This window comes from Bradysia coprophila (genome assembly GCF_014529535.1).
Source record: "Bradysia coprophila strain Holo2 chromosome X unlocalized genomic scaffold, BU_Bcop_v1 contig_79, whole genome shotgun sequence".
Taxonomy (NCBI): domain Eukaryota; kingdom Metazoa; phylum Arthropoda; class Insecta; order Diptera; family Sciaridae; genus Bradysia; species Bradysia coprophila.
Genome location: NW_023503370.1, coordinates 2,264,865 through 2,287,162, shown reverse-complemented (window position 1 = coordinate 2,287,162; position 22,298 = coordinate 2,264,865). Strand labels below are relative to the sequence as shown.

At 37.7% G+C, this 22,298-nt stretch overlaps 2 protein-coding genes across 2 annotated transcripts; one reads left to right on the top strand and one right to left on the bottom strand.

Moving 5' to 3' along the window:
• The first annotated feature begins 16 nt into the window (after positions 1 to 16).
• LOC119070485 (protein scarlet) lies at positions 17 to 3,594 on the top strand. The gene is made up of 10 exons (XM_037174838.1): positions 17 to 470; positions 975 to 1,024; positions 1,095 to 1,231; positions 1,290 to 1,702; positions 1,770 to 2,100; positions 2,164 to 2,391; positions 2,455 to 2,590; positions 2,650 to 2,755; positions 2,824 to 2,924; positions 2,995 to 3,594. The coding sequence occupies exons 1-10, from the start codon at positions 142 to 144 to the stop codon at positions 3,177 to 3,179; spliced, it is 2,016 nt and encodes a 671-aa protein (XP_037030733.1). The 5' UTR covers positions 17 to 141; the 3' UTR covers positions 3,180 to 3,594.
• A 2,067-nt stretch (positions 3,595 to 5,661) lies between these two features.
• LOC119070484 lies at positions 5,662 to 19,316 on the bottom strand. The gene is made up of 10 exons (XM_037174837.1): positions 19,110 to 19,316; positions 11,992 to 16,206; positions 11,615 to 11,920; positions 11,307 to 11,543; positions 11,169 to 11,234; positions 10,865 to 11,104; positions 10,545 to 10,786; positions 10,327 to 10,486; positions 9,992 to 10,238; positions 5,662 to 9,929 (listed from the first exon to the last, which is right to left on the bottom strand). The coding sequence occupies exons 2-10, from the start codon at positions 16,133 to 16,135 to the stop codon at positions 9,752 to 9,754; spliced, it is 5,820 nt and encodes a 1,939-aa protein (XP_037030732.1). The 5' UTR covers positions 16,136 to 16,206; positions 19,110 to 19,316; the 3' UTR covers positions 5,662 to 9,751.
• Positions 19,317 to 22,298: the final 2,982 nt, after the last annotated feature.

The following is a 22,298-nucleotide window of genomic DNA, read 5'->3' as shown; positions in this document are numbered from 1 at the left end:
TTTTTGTGGTTTTAATTTCCAAATGCAAAGGGGACTCAAGGGGTATCACATCGCCTCGCCAACGTTAGTCGAGATTCGGTTGTCATGATGTGCTGAAGATAGTTTTCAATTCGTTGTCGTTAAAATCATTAATTAAATAAAATGTCGCGACGTAGCAGTAGCAGTTCCGAATCCATTCCCGATGTTATTGCATTCAGTAGTGACTCGTCTTCGACAGAAAGGCCAAACATTGATAGAAGTTCAACTGTGGAAAAGTCCATGACGGCAAATGTAAAAAATGATCAGATTGAAATGCCGTTGCGCGGATACTCGAAATGGGCGCCATCAGACGGATGCACGCTTGTGTGGCGAGATGTCAGTGTTTATGCAAATTTGGACCGATCGACCAATAATTGCCGCCTGAAGAGGATAATTAACAACTCTAGTGGGGCTATTCAGCCGGGAACGTTGATGGCATTAATGGGATCAAGGTTAGGATTCGATGGCTTAAGGACCAATCTGTTTTAATATATGTGAGCGGTTCACTACTAAAAATACATTTTCTTTCGCTCTAACCTTTTTGGTGACTGCTAAGTTAAAAAGAAAAAGGGAACGCTAAGCTCGCCGTTTGTAAACGGGGAAATATATTCCAATCCCTGGATTACAAATGGAATTTTTCCTTTTGGAGTATTTTACCGTTATTAACTCAATTTCGAGCAATATCTACCAATATCGGGAAATTTTACCGGTAATTCATCAATTATATGGTAAATCCATATAAAATAACGCTCGAATATTACCATCCGTTTGTATGGAACAATGTAAGATCTTACAAGAATTGAAGAAATCATTGAAATAAATGTTCGCTTGAATTTACGTATGAGGAGGGTCATTTGGAATATTGTCAACCTTTCGTTCTTGTACCACTCAATCACAATAAACTAACAGATCACAGTCGTACTATAAAAACTATTGAAACATTCTTTTATCTTCAGTGGTTCTGGTAAGAGCACATTGATGTCAGCACTGTCATTTCGCAATCCTGGTACGTTTGGTAATTCAATGCATCTTTACATTCCGTAATTGAAACCATTTTTGTTCTACCATTTTTACAGCTGGCGTAACCGTTCAAGGTGACATATTATTAAATGGTAGAAAGATTGGACCATTTATGAATGACATTAGTGGATTTGTGTACCAGGACGACCTCTTCATTGGTAGTCTGACCGTTATGGAGCATCTATCGTTCATGGTAACTTTTTCCAACAAGGAACAAGATGTCCTAGTCTCAAGTCACATATCTCATTAAGGCCAACCTACGCTTGGATCGTCGCATATCGAAGCTTCAGAAATGTAAGCTCATAAAAGATCTGCTGGAAAAAACGGGCCTAACGGCTTGTTCCAACTACAGAATCGGGAGCGACGACATCGGAATGAAAGTATTGTCGGGTGGCGAGAAAAAACGCTTAGCATTCGCTTCTGAATTGTTAATCAATCCGGCTATTTTATTCTGTGATGAACCAACCACTGGTTTGGATTCGTACAGTGCTCAACAATTAGTAGGAACATTATTGTCTTTGGCTGGTACTGGTACAACAATAATGTGTACGATACATCAGCCGTCTAGTCAGCTATTCTCTATGTTTCATCAGGTGACGTTGTTGGCTGATGGCCGCATAGCTTTCATCGGAACGCCTAATCAAGCTTTAGATTTTTTTGCTGGGTAAATTTCTTTCAACCGAAAAGGAATTGTCGCGTTGTGATGATTGTGACTACTTTCTTGTGTTTAGGAATGGTTACATCTGCCCTGAAACATACAATCCAGCTGATTTTCTAATTGGTACATTAGCTATCGCACCCGGGTCAGAGAACGCATCACAAAAATCAGTTAATCGAATATGTGATCAGTATGCAGTTAGTGAATTTGCTGGACGAATCAACGTTTTGACTAATTTTGAAATGCACATTATGGAATGTGAAGAGTTCCATGACACAAATTATAATAACTACCAGCTACGTAGACCATATTGGCCAAAGACCTTATTCTGGCTTTGCTACCGTAACTTTCTGACTATCATAAGAGATCCAACGATACAAACATTACGAATTATACAGAAAATTGTGAGTAGTCGGTTGGTCGTCTCAGTTTCGTTTGCACATTCTATATACTTGAATCATCACCAGGTTATTGCACTGATGGCTGGCCTATGTTTTTTCGGATCGGCTGAGCTAACCCAAAGAGGAATACAATCTGTCCAAGGAGCCGTCTTTATTATGATAACGGAAAATACCTTTGGTCCAATGTACTCGGTGTTGGCCATATTTCCTCAGGGTTTCCCCTTGTTTTTGCGTGAGAAACGTTCAGGACTCTACAATACGGTTTTGTATTATTTGGCTAATGTCATTGCACTTGTTAGTACAATTTTGACAACTGTGGCCTCTATTGCTGAAGACACCTAATGAAATTATTCCTAGATTCCTGGACTAATTTTTGAGCCGATGATATTCGTTGTCATAGCTTACTTCTTAGCCGGATTACGTGAATCGCTGAACGCTTTTCTAATAACAATGTTGGCATCTATATTGGTCATTAATGTCGCTACTTCATGTGGTAAGGGCCAAGGCAAAAAAAATTATTTCTTTGATTATCGAAACCACTTATTCCACCAGGACTATTATTTTCAACCGCTTTCGACTCGGTAGCATTAGCTATGGCCTACATAGTACCATTCGATTATATTTTGATGATGACGTCGGGGGCATTCATTAACCTAAGGTATCACTAACAAAACGTAACAAATATCGTAAACGATCCATCAACGGAAAGTGAATCGTCCATTTTAGCTCGGTATCGAAATATTGGTCGTGGATGCAATATCTGTCTTGGCTCATGTATGCCAACGAAGCGATATCGATCGTTCAGTGGGAATCGATACAAAATATCAGTTGAGTTGTCGTCGTCATTCGAAACATGAAAATGGCAATCGATTCTAACATTCTGTGATATTGTTTCAGCTTGCTTTACCGACATTCAGGATGACGATTTACCGTGTCTTCGTACTGGCGAAGAGGTTTTACAGCATTACAGTTTCGTGCCCAGTAATTTGCAGCGCAATTTGTGGTGTTTAGTCATTTTATATGTTTCATTCAACGGTTTAGCTTTATTCTTTTTGTGGAAACGGGCGAGAAAGATGCGATAGGATTGTGTGTAAATATTGTATTTGGAAATGGGTTCATCTATTTAATCAACTGTTTTTGTATGACTTCTTTTTAAATATATTTTAATTGGGGTGATTTTAGCTAGAGTGCAATACCTCTCAAAATTGCGAAAGTCTCTAACGAGTCCGCCTTAACTGACCCCGAAACATAAAACAGAGAGTAAATATAACACACTCGAATCTCTCAAACTCGAATCAATCGTGGCTATAACAAAACAGAATAATTAATGACAAAAAGACAGACTATGTGAACATATCGGACATTACATTGTATACTGAAATTGGATAAAGTGCGGCTTGGATAAAGAATATTTTAAGATAATTTCAAGTGGTTGAATCTTGATTGAAACGTTATTATCCAAAATTTTGTTTTCGTTGTGAATTGAAATTAAAATTGTAAGAAAAATGCCAAAAAGGAAACCTCTCAAAATGAAGGACTTCAAAGACTTTCTTGAAGGTTTCGACAGTCGATGGAAAGGTCTCCAGTTCCGGAATCGATTCACATTGAATACTGATACCAACAAGAAGGAAGATGAGGTAAGCTATTTCGACGGCATTTCATTAAAAAAAGAGCGAGCCAAACTTCACGAATAATAATCCCGTTCAATTTCCGGGTAGATTGTTAAAGAAGGTTCATAATATTATGATTCACAGGGAACATCATCCTTCTCGCAAGGGGCATCCTCTTCCACACAGACAGAAAATGCATCAGTATCTCAGCAGACAGCACCGCAAATTTTAAGAGTTATCTAGCAATAAATTGGCTATACCGGTACACATTAGCTGACGACATAGTAACGAAAGCCTAAACGTATAATTATTGTGTTTGTTGTGAGTCATGCATGATACCTATAGAAACAAATATATGATTTGAGTGTGGACAAAAAATGTGTATAGTTTTCACTTTTTTTTTGGTCTAACACATCTGACCAAAGTTCAAAGAAGTTGGTATAGATGGCAGTAATTCGTACCAGTTAAAATTGAATAAAAACAAATGAAAATATCTACCGATCATTTAGAATTGGGTAATGGTTGTTCCGTTTTAAGTATTAATGGCAGATGCGGGAAGTCATTAGCAACTTCTGAGCATTTATGTGTACAATGAACACTGTTTATTGAACAGTGCATAGACCAGAGAAGGTTGTTAGTTGTTAGTATTAAGCTTGGCTGCTCAATTCGCGTCATTTCATAATTTATAGCCGATTTTTCTCCGTCTCAAACTACCATTCGTTTCAGTCACTTTTACTTTTTCAGATTTTTCACTGTAGTAATAACAGTGTCCTTTCACTTTGGATTTATTCTATGTAAAACATTCATTCAAAGCCGATCTCTTGTTTGAAGATTTTTATTTTTGTGCGAACTCGATTAACGATTGACGATCCTTCGTAATGTTTGTATCGTTGGATCTCTTATGATAGTCAGGAAGTTACTGAAGCAAAGCCAGAATAAAGTATTTGGCTAATATGGTCTTCGTAGCTGGTAGTTTTTGCAATTTGTGTCATGGAACTCATCTATTCGAATTTTGATGAAGCTTCGATACTTCTTTCAGGCCGGCCCAGCTAGATTTACTAATAGAATTGTAGCTACTGGAAGGGATATTCTCCCGCACTTCATTAGTGCCAGAAAGCTAAATTCTTTCTACCGAGAAATAAACACTATTAGGGCATGTTGCCCGTTTAACGTTCATGTTTATTCTGAATCTATTTCACACAAGCACCTCGTATTTAAGGCAATGTCTAGGTCTACGTTGACCATTTTCAACTCAAGAGGTTGCTAGGCTCATTTCAGTTCGAACAGTGGAAACACTCGTGGAATTCCTAACACTCCCATCTGTGGTTTTCGGGTGAAGAGAGGAAACCACACTAGCCAATTCTACTGCCTTTGTTTCTCCCATCATTTCAATTTTCGTCTTGCCAATGCCGGATGCAAATCCCCGGTTATACATTGACTGTGAGATTGAACCAATTCTTCTCACGGAATGACCAAACCCTCTGTCGATTGTGCAAACATTTCAGTTAACCCGAATCCTCTCTCGTAGTCAATCGTCACTGAGTGCATCAATTTTTTAGGAATGACCAAACTCTTTACACCATTAGTTCAAATCTCACATTACTTCAGCGCAAATGAACCGGTCCTGTCACGGTCGCGATATTCGAAATTTGATGAAGCTTCGATACTTCTTTCAGCTACTGTTGTAGCTACTGGAAGAGATATTCTTCGCACTTCATTAGTGCCAGAAAGCTAAATTCTTTCTACTGATAAATAAACACTTCTATTAGGGCACGTTGCCCGTTTAACGTTCATGTTTATTCTGAATCTAGTCAAACGAAACGTTTCCGATATTACTTTGTCACAACTGTTTGTTTAAACTTAAGTTCATTGTTTAAAGTAGCTACGTTTCGACGTCTCCGTATCACTTTTTTTTATTTTACTTCCGATGGCAGACCATTTAAAATCAATAAAATTAATTAAATCATTTTTTATTCAAATAAATATGTTTTACAAAAAGGTTCCAGTAAAAAAATTCAATCGAACTCGAAAACGCCTTTATAATTAAAGAAGAAAATGGTTCAACTTTAATGTGAATGTAATAATTTAAAGAAAATTTATCCAAAAAAAACGAAAACGGAAAAATAATATTTTTCAAATTCAATTAATTACAATTTCTACCACTACTTCTTGCTTAATTTATTATAAGTTTTCTACAGCTAAAATCCATTATATAAAAACCATTGCGGGTCATATTGTTGTTTAACTTTTTTTTTTTGTTTTGTTTGTGTATAATAATTAGAAATAAAAATCAAATTCGAAACGATAAAATAAAAATAAATTAAAATGAAAAAATATTTTTGTTTTAATAAATAAAAGGACTAGATGATATACAATTTTATTAATATTTTCTAAAATAAATAAATAAAAAAGGTTCGTTCGCAACGTTATATTCCAGCTATTGGCAAATTTCATAAATAATGAACTCGTCGGTCGTCATCCATACTTTACAATACTTTTTGCACTCTCCTTCTATTTAAAAACTCTGAACAATTCTTAAAGACTCGACAAAATTTCGCTTAAAAGCAAATAGTTTTAAATTGAAATGTGTTGGGCTATGTTGATTATTTATGTTAATATCACATCCTTTATGCACAACGCACAACAACATCAGATTTGACATGTTACTCAGAAAATATTCGAATGGCAGAATGACTGTGTGAAGCTCGGTCACGTTTACCCGAACCTGAATTTACCTGAATCTGAAATGTCCAATCTGGCCTGAAAAGCTATCGGAAGGATTTATGTACACAATTTAACCCGAAACTTGACATGCTAGGTTTAAATCAAACCATAATTAGGGCAGCTTTTTAAGCAAGGTCGACATATTCCGAAATTGATGAAACTTGAAAATTGACCTGACCTGACACATAGCCTATTTTAGATAACTCTTGCAAGGAATTTTTAGGAACTTTCAAGAATTTGAAGAATTTTTGGAAATTCTTACAAATTTCAGGAATTTTCGAGAATTTTCAGAACATTGAAGTGTTCTCAAAATTTTCAAAGGGCTTTCATCTGACGACAGTTTTGAAGGAAAACGGAATAAGGTGAGAGCGGGTAACCTATACCAAGAATGAAGTGACAGAAAAATCAAATTTAATTTGAAGATTCACGCTGAAAAAACTGCTACCCGCATATACACGTACGTACAACAATTATGCGTCAACATTCACTAGCAAATTTTTGATAGTTTAAACAAGGCTATACATATCGCATGGGTAGATGAGGGAGATGGATAGTGAACTTTGACGTTGTCAGAAAAACCATTGATGCACGCGACCTAGGGTCAATCTGTTAATAATGTTTTTCGGCATGGTCGTTTTAACTTGGAATGGGTGGAATTCTGACATTCGCGTAAACCCCAAAAGTCATCCCTTCCAAAGGAAAAAATACAAAAGAATCGCATAAATTCCTAAGAATTTGAGCCTGTCGTTTGTTTCTACGAGAACTCTAACTGCATGCTCTATGAATAAATAGTTCGCATTTTCAATAACTATGTCTTAGAATGGCTGAAATATAACGTAGCATTATAGGTTGGGATGATAATCACGATGCTCATTCAAAAGAGTACGTTAAAAGAAAAATGTGTGTCACCAAAACGAAACATTGCTCCTCCTCCGTGTTTCTGATTTTGTTCATTTTCAAAAAATACTTTAAATATTTGCTTTTTGTTTTGCTTATATTCTTAAAATACGTATCTAGACTTTTTGTATTGAGTGGTTTTCCTTCTTTGTTCTATAATTAATTTCGTTTTATTTTTTCTCTTTTTCTTGTTGTTAATTTATTGTATATCTTATTCAATGTTGGATTCGTCTCTATGGTAAGTGTAATTAACTTTGTTTCTCTTTCTCTCTCTCCCTCTGTTCATTTCTCTTAGTTCATTCGATTAATTAAATATATTTGTTATAGTGTATACCATGCAACGTTTCTTGAGTTGTATTTATTGCGCAAAATATAAATTTGTATATTCCAAAATATATTAAGGTTTCAGTTGCATCATAGCTTGTAATGGAAACGAAACGACGAATTGAAACCAACAATCGGTAAAGGACAATTCCAAAACAACAAAATCACGACAGGACAGTGAGGAAGACGCTGTTAAAAGGAGATATTTGATTCGATATTTTCTGACAGTCAACCACGCAACAATCGGATTGATGAGAAGTGTAAACAAATGAGAAGTGTAAGCGATCTTTTCGCAATTTAGATAATAAGAAACATCATCTTCAATTTTCTATCACAAGTCGCATGGGCTCACTACTCTGAGGCTAAGGCGGCACTGGTTCTTCGGTTAACTGATAGTGAGTTGGAATATGACCTGATTTTCTTTCTGTTAATTTTTCACATAAACAGATGACAGTGATACTCTTAATCTTGAATATTCGACAAGAAGTCTGTACTCATCCAAACACCTACAACGGTGTACTACCGAACTTGAAATAGTGACTTTTCTATTGCCAGCGCATACAAAACCCCAATCGAATTGATAATTCGAGGCATAAATCTCCATGGAACTCACTCAATTCGACACCGTGTTTGTCTTAATGGCACTTATTCGTTGTTGATGTGGTTAATGCTTAGCATTCGAGTTAATCAACTATAACGATGGCTAAATCATCTGTGGTTGACAATTCGACAAATGTAGATACATTGCACTTCGTATCTACTTGTTTTCATGTGCCTATACATATATGCAACCTTTGCTCACTCAATAATAATAATGTTTCCGATCGAAGAGCGATGTGCAAATTCACAACGACATAGGAGCTTGTACAACTTGAATTTCATTACTATCATTCAATGACATTGCAAAGCTACAGCATTGACACATTCAATTAGTCAATATAGACCCAAAACACCATTGTGTGATTGCCAGTCATTGTTCGTGCTCATTTACATTCAATGACATTTAATCACAATTTGAATAATTAATTGAGTGTGTGTCATGTACAGAATGTTGTGGGTGGTTGTAACAATACAAAAATAATTTTATTTGACATTTTCTATCGATTTAGATGTAAGACATACATCAGACCCAAAAATCACTCAAAGTTCAAAGTTATTTGGAATTGGATTCACATAAATGCTCGTTTCTATAGATGTTGTTTCCACAGGAGATTCATAGTACTCAGAATCTAGTAATTATCAGGCGAAAGCAGAATCAGTTCGTGTACGCAAATTGAGACAACAAAATGTAATGAATACAGTAAATATTGTCACTGGTACCACTAACCCATCACAGGTTACTCTTTGATCTTTTCGAGGTTCTTCATGCATTTCAAGGTGGTTGACCCGACTTCCTCTTCACAAAACAACCTTTCATTTTCAGACCCCTAAAACTTATGTAGCAGAAATAATAAAATTGCAAAATTATATTCCGTGTCTGGACCAGAGGTGAGCTGGTTATCCGAAAAAAGAGGACCACTAAATGCATTGAATACATGCTACGCTTAAAATTTTGAGTGAAGCGATAGAGGCCTTGCTAATCCAATCATGAATAAAAATGCCGACAGAATCGATGTATCGCAAAAAGTTGTCCATCGACCTAGAATCTTTCTTGAAACAATGTCTCAGAGATCGATACGGACGTTTCGAAGACCCCTCGTTCGCTTGTTACTCTATCAATTAAAAAATACAATTTGCGTACACCGAACATGATCAGCTTCACGCTATTCTCAGTACGAAATGTGACTGTGTCGTTTTGATAGCTACTGAAGCAACTGAAACATTTGCTTTGTTTGTATATGTAATGGCGAGGTTAGCTTGTAAGTTGTAATAAGTAATCAGTTTAGTATTTTGTGTTCGATTAAGTGGTTAAGCTCTTTAAAACAGACACCACCAGCGAGACATATAAGATCACGAGACATTTTTGTTTGGTGTCTGTGATCTCAAGTCTGTGAAATATTTTTTGTAGCCTTAGGAATGACAGCTCAAATAATTAAATAACTTACGATCTCCGCACGTTCCACTCTCTTCTCTTCCGCAAATTTCCCCTTAGGCCATAACTACATTTGACTCTCTTTACGCCATTGAAATGTCCCCGATTTGATTCCAATACTAGATGATCCCTGACTGTTACTGTTCGATGACAGCATATTATTGGTGCGTCGAATCAATTGAGCCGCGGAAAATCGTATCATCCGTACAGCTGGATTGGTTGCGATTCCGCTTCGTTTTGATTTTCTGTATGAAACGAGTCATTACTGAGCATATTGCCCGGTCTACAATGATTCGATATAACTCACGTCGACGATTGTTCTTTGTTGGCATTTCCTAAAATGATGCGCATGTGGGTGTCGCGTGCAAAATGATCCATTTTCATTTGATTGGTCAGCGTGGAGTTTGTGGCGCCCACATCTTCGAAATTCGGCAGAGATGGATGCTGACCGGGAGAACTAATGTCACTGCTGGGCGAATGCGGCGGTGTAGCATATAACGGAGACATACAACCCAAATCTAATTGATCGGCGTCGTTGGACAGTATGTGTGATCCTATGGATTGAATGTGGATGTTTAGGCTCGGAGACGACGAAGATGCAACCATTGCTTTGAAGTGCATGCCGTAAAAGTGTTGACTTACCTAAGTTTGTTTGATATTCGTCGACATTTGGCAAAATTTGTGAATGTTTTTGAGATCCTTTGGAATATTTTGAGTTGCTAACTGGGCCAGACTGAACAATTTGATGTCTAGAACTATGTCGTGAATGTCTTTGCAATTGTTGTGTAAACGACAACGGTGTCTGAAACGACGACGTTTTGTTATTGTTGAATCATGTGTCTTGCCGACTTTATACTCACTTCGTTATTACTGCTACCCGTTGACTGACTAGAAATGACACTTTTCCGTTTCTGTAAGCTACTTGTGTCGGAGTGCATCGTATTTTCATAGAAATTATTGCTGCTTTGCGTCGAATTTGTTGCGTTGGTTGCGTTCGTTGGCATTAACAAATTCGGATTTTGATTGCTGACGGCAAGTATTGGCTTATCGGGTGATTTCTGTATGTGCGCCAAATGGTGTTTCGGATCAAAGCTGGCCTCGTCTGCAACAAAATAATGGGAATCACATGAAACATGCACTCACCGAAACGGGACTGTTGTCAACGACGATGACCACTTACTCTTGGTAAAGTTTTCCAGCACACGCAGCACATTATTTCGATTCGATTTTGCTGCCAATTTGATCGGTGTTCGACCGCAATGATCGGATTTGTAGGGATTCGCACCATATTGCAGCAAATGGGTGACACACTTTTCGTGACCTTCTTGTGACGAAATGCCGAGCGCAGTTGCTCCTTGCTTACATGCATGATCCGCAACAGCACCGAAATACAACAGAATTTCCATCACTTCGTGATTACCTGCAATGCAACGAAAGTTCATGAATTTTCAGTCAAAACGTTGGTTCGTGTAAGTCGTAATTACCTTGCCAAGCACAAGAGTGAAGTGGAGTACGACAATCGTGATCCATAGCGTTAACATCTGCGTGACCTGAAGTGCAAAAAAGTGGAACGTCAATGACATAACCGTTAACCAATCATTTTGCTCTTTAACGGGACATACCTTGAGATATTAACAGCTTTACCATTTCTATGTGACCCTGCCACGAAGCCACATGTAAGGCAGTGCGTCCTTCACTATCTGGTATGTTGACATTAATGTTAGAGTGGTCGAGTAGGAATTTCACAATTTTCACTTTGTTTTCCAAAGCGAGAATGTACAACGTTGTTCGTGAATCGGCATCCTTCAAGTTGACGTCGCAACCGAATTTCAGCAAAGTTTTGATGCATTCGATGTGACCTGAACGGGAAAAAAAAAGTTTACTTGCAACGGCACACGACTTTCATTTGTCTCCGTAACGACTCTGATACCTTCAATACAAGCCAATCGAAACGACGTTTTTCCATCGTGCGCACGTAGATCAACGCAACCATTTCGGTTGTGAATGGACAGTAGTGCTTCAATAACCGAATCGCGACCTTCTTGCGCAGCAAGATGCAATGCAGTCTTGCCTTCATTATCACACTCGTCAATTTTTGCCCCAGACTCCACCAGTTGAGTACAAATGTCTGCGTATCCTTCGAACGAAGCATAATGCAATGGTGTCCAGCCGGCATTGTCACGATGTGTTTCATCCAAGCCACGATCAAGAAGCTGTCGTACTGTTTCTAGGTTTCCTACGGGAAGCACAAAATGTCAAATTTAGAGAGACTTTGACTCAAGCCTGACGGACAACCCTTGAATTTACCTTGAGCTGCAGCAATGCTTAAGACTGTACGTCCTTCGGAATCCATACAATCGATGCCACATCCCCAGAATAACAGTAGTTTCACCACAACTGCATGTCCAGCAGTACATGCAGCCCACAACGGAGTTCGGCCCATAAAATCAGCAAGATCTGGATCTGCACCGTTTTCCAACAACAATTCGCACACCTCATTGTTCCCTTCGAATGAACTTACCAGCAGCGGTGACATTCCGTCATTATCCAACTGGTCTGTATTGGCTCCATGTTCCAACAAGCACGAAATAACTTTGCTGTAACCGGATGTGCCACACAGTGCAGCCACACAAAGAGCGCTGCGTCCATCAATGTCCAAATGATTGACATTGGCTCCATTTTCCAGCAAAATTTCGACAATGTCATAGTGACCCATGTACGAAGCTGCTATCAGTGATGTACGACCCTGTTTATCAACCGAGTTCACATCTGCACCAGCTTTGATCAAAATTTTCAAAATATCTTCATGGCCACTCCAAGCAGCTGCTCTAAGTGCCGTTCGTTCCTCTTTGTCAGCCAAATCTATTGCGCAGAATGGCTGATCGATCAACAGTTTAACAACTTCTGTGTGACCACCCCATGACGCAGAACGAAGCGGTGTCCATCCGTCTCTATCGGCATGGTTAACATCAACTTGCTTGAATTTTGGGTCGCTGGAAGTAGGTTTCAGACTCAGCAACAGCTGAACAATTTCCAAATGTCCATTCCTTGCCGCTATATTCAATGCTGTTTGTCCGTTAACATCTTCGATTTCCAAATCGATTGGATCTTTGCATGCCTTTAACGCTCGTTCAAGTAGCATGAAATTACCTTCATTAGCCAGGATGTGAATCAGCGCCTTGCCCTTGTGTAGTTCAAAGTTGTGATTTTCCGTGAGATGATGTCGCGATAGGGAAAGCTTATCTGATTTTGAGTCCACACCCGTTTTAATGCCACTGTCATCGGGACTGAGTGGACGTTGTTGCAGCTGTAACGCCTCCTGTTGACAACTCCGTTCGCTGGATATCAGCAATTCGGCGAGTTCGGAATCGATATTTTGCGATTTGTCGGTTAGAGCTGGGGAATTCATTGAAGATTCGTAGGACAATTGGCAATCCGCATTGTTGATACCCGTTTCAATTAATAGTTTCAACGTTTTCGGATCGGTTGGAAGATTGGGTTTGAAAAAGTCGCACAAAAAACTGGAAAAGTCCTCGTTCAGTTCATTGTTGAGAAATTTCTCGATTATCTCTTTCGTCTTTGGTAGGAAGTTTTCGTCACTCTTGCACTCGTCCTCGCAAACGTTACAGCAATTCAGCAAATTGGTGTAAAAACAATCGCTCAGATTGGTTTTCGTTTCCAACAGTATCAGTATCAGATCCAAGTTGATATTTTTGCCGGTCAAATATTCACCGCATTTGATCAAATGGTAAATGTAGCGACGCACCAAATTCGGACACAATGTTTCGCTGATCAGCGTATAATACATCGCAATCATTACGTGCCCTTCATTCACATCACACAGAAATTTTTTCGTTGCAAATTTCACGTCCACCAGCCAGTCGCAGAACGAATTGTGAAAGATCTTTATTTTATTGCCATTGAAGATGAGAATGTTTTGCATGTAGTGGATTCGCTTATCGAATTCATCCGCATCGATGCTGTAATTGTGTGCTCGCAGACAATTCAGAACGAATAGTTGGTCAACGAAACCACTGCATGCCAGTAGAACGTTCAGAATAGGCCGTATTTTTGTGTATTGCTTTTTGTTGAACGATTTCTGGCAGATGTACAGATATAGGCCGTTCAGCGTGCACGGAATCAACTTAATTTCCCGGAATGAAAAGAAACTTTCCTTGATGCCGTTCAACACCTTCTGTAGATACAAAATGCATCCGTTGGATTTAATGTACAGCTGGTTGAGACTTTCGATGACCTCTTTGGACAGATTTATGGATCCTTTGAAGTCGGTGTTCAAACGATTGATGATGTACTCCTGCACATCTTTGACGACATGGCTCTTTCTCAGGTCGTCCAGTGTGATTTTCTTGAAGCCGTTGAAAATCTTGGTGATGTGCTTGTTTTGCTTCTTGGCGGTGCAGACTAAAAACAGCCACTTCGGAAACAGAAGAATGTGATTCGATAGCAACTCGGCGATATTTCGGCTCTTCGTTGAATTTCGGCCCTTCAGTGTCGATATCAAATTACCTTCGTTGATGTAATTCTCGTCAATCGAATCGATCAGCAGAAGGAGAGCGTTTTTCGGCGGTGTCAACTCTAACAGTGGAAACAGAATCGCCTTCTTGAAACAATCGTCGGGATTCTTTTCGATATTGTCAGCGTACAGACTTTCGAAAATATCCGGATTGCTGACCAACATTTCGTAGTACTCGTCCGCCGTTGTTGTTCGACACGATTTCGTTTTGGGTAATGGTGGAGGAATATGTTCGGATGATGATTTTTCGTCAGTCATTTCTAGTTCTGGCACAACAGCAGCCGCTGGCTCTTCCTCCTGCCGGTCAATGTCTGTTACTACAGTTTCAGTCACATTTTCGTTCGATGGAATCGCCGGTTCGTCGTCTTTGTTGGCATTCGATTCTGACGCTGGCAACGAGTCGGCCAATTGATCCTCAGCAACATCTCCACTTGATGTCTGCTGAACACATTCGTGCTTCGGACTCTTAGTTCCTATTTTGACCGGAATTTTCGATATTTTCTGCTTCGGTTTTGCTGTTTTGGTTGGCGTGTTTCCATTACTGCTATCAATTGAATTGATGTTCGCCTCGACAGATTTGCTATGAGGTGGATGCGTTTGATAGGAATCTTTAACTGGAGTATAATGTCTGGAACTCGGCTCTGATTTTTGACGAATAATTCCTTTCGTTGGAGATTTCCTTGCACAAAATTCGGCCACCTTTTCGCTCAATTTGAGTTCGGACAACAGCAGTTCTTGCTCTTCGATTGACTTTTCTTTCATCTCAATGGTACTTTCCAAGTCTTTATCAAAACTCTGATTCTCGTTGTCAGTCTCCGTTTTGCTTCCGGATGATTTTGCACACACAACGTCATCTTTGGCTATGTGACTGGAATGACTCAGAATTTGTAGAATGATGCTCCTTATGAACATGCTCAAATTGTGGCAGTCAGGATTTTGTGAATTGACGAAATAACAGCCGAGCAATTTCCGATTCAAAATTCCCTTCGTTCCAGAATTACCTTCCAATATGCTGCGGCATACAGATGTCTTCCCGGAACCATTCGATCCGAGAATGATGCACCCAACATGAGACGGACTCTGTGACTGTACTGATGTTCGAGGGAACATTGAACTGGACGGTGGAAGGTCCTTTGATTTGACCATCGGTTCGTTAGCCACACTCGAAATCGGTTTCTTGGACGATCGTTGTTCCAACGACATTGCAATTTTTTTCAGCACCCACTCACGATTTATGTGAATGTTTGCGAGATTGCCGGTAGATTTTCGACCTGCAGCAATCCCATTAGGAACTTCACCATCCAAGCAGATCAGATCACCGACCTCCTTATCCGGTGACAGCTTTTTCTCCATCAAACATTCCAGATTCTTTTCCCCATCCACTTCCAAATTCTCAGTGCAATCGTCCACACCAGTTGCCTCATCATTCGATTCTAGACTTTTTTGCGCGTCGCTGTTGACAACATTCTGTTGCACCAAATTAGCAAAATGCTCCTCGCGGGCCAAACACGAAAAATTCGAGTTCGGAAAGTCTCGATGCAGCTCCATTTTCTTATGCAGTTGTGTGGTGTCCTTCAGAAAGCTCAATATTCGACGGTCCTCCAGTACAGCATCACCGTTACCCCGGCCTATCGAATCATCGTTATTCATTTGTCTAGCCTCTGTCGGATCAGCCTCGATGCTCGCAGCTTTCGTTTTTTCTCGGCCTTTGAATCGATCCGATTTTCGTAACGGTGTCGCGTACAGCATTTCTTTGCACAGATTCGGTTTTCGTGTGGAATTTTGATTATTTATTAGTGACGCCGGCGAGTCGTTGGTCTTTTGAGGTTTCAGTGGTTCATTAACTATATTGTGAGGAGGCAGATTAGCGTAGATATCGTTGCAAATGTTAGCGTTGCTGGGAACTTTGTTAGACATTTTGATTTTTTAGGTGTTTTTTCTGTTGTCTTGAGCAATTAGATCAGAATTTTAACGATGGTGTTTCTAATCTGAAAGAAAAGGAAAACAAAATTGAATTGAGGAAAAGATCGTCAACAATTTTAAGCTCTAAAAGGGCAGACCATTTCTATAACGTCAGCTGAAGAATAGGTCATTTCATTCACTGGCTTCTCATCTATTTCTTATTTCAATCAAAAACATCAAAACTTTACGCTCAGATTCGACCGGGCAACCGAACCTTGCAAAAACGTAATAAAAAATAGTCAAAACAATGACTCAGGTTCGGGTTTCGGTTCTTAATCAAGAATAAGGTTCGGTTTTGCGGCTCGGTTCTTTTTGACAAAAAAGTGGTTTGAGGGTTCGATTCGAATAATATCGAAAATTGCACGTTAGACTCGATTTTTTGTTAAAGTTTCTTTGATTTTGGCAGGAATTGATTGAATGAAATAAAATCATTGAAATTGAACGGGAAAAAAATCATGTTCCTTTTTAAGGGTTCGGGTTCGGAATGAGGTTCTTTAAAAAGATAAAATCGGTTCAGCGGTTCAGTTCTTATCAAAAAAAAGTCGAGGTCCTTGGGTTCGGTTCGGTTGGGACAACCGGATGCGACAAAACCTTTTCAAGGCTTACTTCCAACCAGGGCATATTTTTGGAAATTTTTTCCAAAATCTGCAAAAAAATTGACAAAAATTTCCAAAAACTGCGAACGTCCAAAAACCGAATTTTTCCATAATTTCAACTGTTTTGGCAACTCCGAAACTCAGCCTTATGTTTAAGCCGGCTCTCAATGATTTATGTTTGATTTATTGACGCTTTCATCTTTCAAATTAATCATGCTCTTCTTGATTTGAAACCTGACGTTGTCAAGAAATAATCGAGAGTCAGTTAAAACGCAAGGCTGATTCAGCAGTTGCCAAAACCGTTCAAAATGGTGGAAAAATTTGGTTTTTGGAAATTTTTGGCAATTTTTTGGAAATTTCCAAAAAAATCTCCAAAAGTAGGCCCTGTTGTACACCTATAAAATTGGATGGGATCTATGCAAATTCTGGGTGGCATGAAAAGGGGCATTGGTACATGACCACTCAATTTAATGAAAAACCGCTTGACGAAAGCGTTAGTTTTACACTTCGTGAACGAGAAAATGCTTGAGATCTTAAATTTGCGCTAAGGATTTGAGCCATTAACTATCAACGCATGTTCAGTGTAGTAATTCACTGCAATCGGCACAGATGTTAATAAAACCTTGCTTTCGAATTGAATATAAATTTGTGAATTTCTGTCTCAATAACTGTAATCGCCAAGTGCATCATCGAAGCCCAGAAAGTGGAAGAAAGTATTAAAGGATCATGTTTCAGTTCATCAATCGATTTTATTTGTCTTTTGATCAACATAGTCAACAGCGCTGTCTTTTGTCTCTCTTTTCGCCTTTATTTCGGGCAATTTTGCGTTATTGGGATCTCGACATTTATGCTGCATTTTCCATTGTAATCGAATGTTAACAACAGGCTAAACAATGGAAAACGCAGCATAATTGTCGATCCCATCAACGCAAAATTGCTCGTGTGTTATCGGTCTAAAATAAAAATTTGACTGGAAATTACTTCGAACTTCACTCAATGAATTTTAAGATCTGCTAAGATTCTCAAGAGAATTGGAAGAGCTTCGTAGAAAGTTCAAACTCATTGACCAGAATTTAAGGATAGAATATGAATATCAGTCTCAGCTAAAAATTTCTTCCGTTTATTGAAAAAAAAAACAGCTCGATAGCAAGCAAGACTGATATTTGATACACAGCCAAATTGTTTTCCCTTTTCTCGATTACAATACCGCAGTTACGACATTTTTAAATCCACTTGACGGATATAGTTACTTCAAGCAATCAATATTTCCTATGATGTGAGTGTACTCTGTACAGTGTGTATTGAATGTTCATATTTTGTGTAAAATGGTAAGTATATTTGAAGGTATTACCTAAACATAAAATTGAGAAATTGGATTTTCTTATCTAAGTAAAAAAACAGAAACATAAGAAACAATGTGAACAGATCTGAATCAATTTCGACAAACAATAACAGTTGATATAGGTCGACTTTGATCAAAGGCAATTAAGTTCTTGAAGTGAAAGAATCCGAATCGAGAGAAGCGGATAAAAGTAAATTGATAAAATTGACGACAAGAATTGACACTAATTTTGTAATATCACCACTCGAACGTCAAACAAAATGTTGTAATTAGCTGATACACCAAAACATATCCACACTATGTGCGAATATGTCGACATCGTTTTGGATATTAATTTAATTTACTCGTAAAAGATACCACGATGAATATTGTAGTAAGATATACATGTGTGTGATGCCATAGTCTTGTAATAGATAAATTTCTCAAACGAATATAATTTTCTCATTAAAATGCGGGGGGTAATCAAATGAACATGAAGAAGAAAAAATTATTAATTGAGATCATTCAACGTTTTATAAGTCCATATTCTTGTAAGACGTTTTTTTTTATCCATTGTGATATTGTGCAATAAAACGCCTTGGTAAGCCACAATCGAATTCGAATGATCAAAGTCTAAACAGAACATAATAATAATAAAAAGAACCACGCACACACAACGCAAATTCGTACAATGGATTGCACATTTACGCATCGAAATTGTTTGCATTTTGTTTGTTCGGTTCTGTTACAATAAATGATGAATCAAATCAAACAGAGAGAGAACCGACAAAAAAAAATCGATAACACCGCACAGACCGCCTCATATACACCAAAATATTACTAAACTTTATGCTTAAGCTGACACTTTTCACGCTCGACAAACATCTAAAAATAAAATGCTAAAATCCAGCATTTCCATGCGGTGACATTATTACAGACCTAATAAATTTATTCTAATTCAAACAAAAAAAAAATCACTTGGCTTATTTCGGACATTAGAAATTGCACTTACATAGAACAAACACCAGTTATTATTACGCGAGATAGTACGTTTCTTTCATTGCTTTTGCGTAACCAATTGATTTAGACATCATCCCCTGACCGAAAAGTACACTTTGATTTTAATTTGATTGAATTCTACGGTCTTTTACATCGAATTATAGCGAAAAAAAACTTTAGTTTTCTTTCTTTGACTTATCAAAGTTGACGTTCAAACAAACTAAAAAATGGAAATCAAAAAGAGCCAAGAGAGCGTACAGCAATTCGATGTGTTCCAGTGGTTATTCGTCAAGTATAACTTTGAAAGGAAGGCTTCACAAACCTGTCAAAAAATCATTTGAGGTCTAACTTTTGTCATACAGATCTGCACTTTAAGTCCAAAAAAAAAAACTTTAAATCTTTTGGCATGGTCAGTGTTTGTTTCATAAAAATTAGTTTACAAGAAAACATCAGGAGGAATTATTTAACGAAATTTTGTGGACTGTACGCACTCCAAAACACTCTCCTCTGAGAGTCTTATAATTTCCGATTTTTAACGAATATTCGAAGTGTCACTATATGAACTGTTCTGTGGTGCCATCTATATACATATAGCAGAGAAATGTGTTTTGTCTGATGTGCCGTAGATGTCACCAGTCAATTTTTTCTTGGTATTAACGGAATGAAAACTTTCAAGAATGCGAATGGTATACAACGGCGTGTCACAACAATTACCTTTTGTTGGATTTTCGCTTTAGGCAACTATCATTTTGTGGGGTAATTCCTCCATAGTTTTATGGACTAGTCTACATCCACAAATATTGTTTCAGCCAAATGTTCATGGATGTGTCTGGATAATTTGATTGGTATTTTCTATGAAGATTTCAAAATATGATTGACATCCCATGTGGCCACTGACTTTGAAGAAGATAGATGTTTAGTTCCAGTAAACGGATCGATACGCTTGACGTTATTAGCGCGTGTAGACGATCAAAATATCAAATTTTACGAGAAATGAAACATTTCAAAACCACAACGATCCACTTGTGCCTCATACGACGTACGTTATGTTTATTCGGATTCGCAACTTTATGCAATGGGTCATGGGAGATGGGAGGTTGTTCTTGAATAGTGACAAAATTAATTAAACTATACCAAAAATAGCATATCGGCAACTAAAGTTTCCGTCTACATTCTACATACGGCCATCATCAAGCCATACTCTTTATTAAAGCGAGAAAGCCGATGTTGCATTCATGATTTGCAATGTGTTGATAGAAACGTAGGGCATCTGTGTGATCTAAAGATGTGAAATCTTATTAACTTATTTCATTTGAATCTATAAAGATGTAAAGGCTTGGAGGTTGACAAGAAAAGACAAAGATAAATGGTGGCGCTGCTAAAGTATAATAGTACATTAAGGTACCGCTGAATATACCGAGAATTAATACTCTTCTGTATATTACACAAACACAAGTGTACGAGTGTACGTGTAATATACAGAAGAGATTCGTTCGTGGTATATGCACTGGTACCTTATAATTTTTATTGCATTCGCGGTGTGATTCCCCGAAAAATTACTTATCTAGAGCGCTAATTCATACATTAATCGTTCGCTGTCAAAACACACGGAAAATCCGTGAATTTCGATAAAGGCTGTGTAACTTATAATATAGCTGTACAGTCGAAGAAATTTAGTTTTCGGGTTTTCCAAAGGTATTAATCTTATTTAACCCACACTTTATCCCACAACATTGGAATCCACAAATTTAAATTTAGTTAACTCAGCGGTCGCAATGACGGCGCTACAGTCACGATTTCAAAATGTGATATAGGGTGGATAAACTAAATTTTGGTTTTGGTTACATTTTCTCTTGGTTTTTAATTATTACATCCGGCTTCTAAATTAAGAGTACCTTTATGCAATATAAACCGTTTGAGTTTGAAAAAAGATGTTTTGTATCAGTGAACGATATAGGAAAGCGTTCAGTACGTCTCAACATACAAAAGAACGTAAAATATAATTGTACATTTAGCCACCCTACGTCCATCATCGCTTCTATTGTCTTCAAAAACATATTGTGTGCTTGTCATGATATGTATCAGACGTTTGTTTATTTATGTGTCTCATCTAAAATGCTGGCCAGCAAAATTTTGATCATTAAATTCAACGGCAAAATTGATCTAAATGTTAAAATAATTGTGAATAATAGTGAAGTTAATGTGGTTTTGTTTTCTCTTCATAAAGGAATTTGCATCAGTTCGATGTAAAGTGCGGAGCACCATTAGAAAAAAAAACTTGTCGCTGAAGAATGATCAAAAAGTTGCTGGACGCAATAGCTTCAACTAATGCTTTGCAGGATATAGAATCAAAATTAGAGAAACACCAAGAGTCATCCATTTGAAATCTTCACAATCATCATTTCAACTAAAGGCTTTTTTTTAAACGAAACGCAGATTCGGAACATTCTTTTTCGCCAAATTACAATTTGGCATAGGAAATAAATTCAACTCTTTGTATAAGTGAAGCTCATGATTGAGCTCAATCATGAAAACAGAATCTGGTCAGGAATAAGATAAGAATATGAATATATGACGAACTTCAAAGTTCCTGATTTATAATCCTGAGATGCCTGCTCATGCAATTATGCGATTTACGATTTCCAAAGAATTTTAATATCAACTTTTAGACAAAATAACAATTTCCAAGTCTGTTTTCTATTTGATTTATTTGATGTATTTCCGACCTCGTTCTAGGGTAATAAAATTTTCTGTGGATTATTTGTAACTTCATGAAAATATTAAGATGGAAAACCTCAGAAACATTCACATAAAAATTATGCTTTCCTAACTAATGTTGAAATAGCCTTTTTGCACTCATTAGGAACTTAGGAAAATAACTACTGGGCAGTCGAGACGGTTTACTTGTAGTCCGAAATTATATTTTGGCTTCGTAGAACACAGATAAACACAAGAGAGAGGAATTATATGATAAGCAGTGCATACTGTCCCGTACAATCTTTTTCTAAATAAAAGTTATAGTCAAATCGACAATATTGTATTTGTCATATTTCGGAGTTTCTTCACACTTTGGCGATTTTTCTTGACAATTCATCATATTTAGTTGATTTGTTAAATCATCAAGAAAAGTCTCAGAAGTGTGAAGAAACGCCATAAAGACAAATTTTCAATTCTCTATGATCCTTGGAGTTTCTTTACTCTT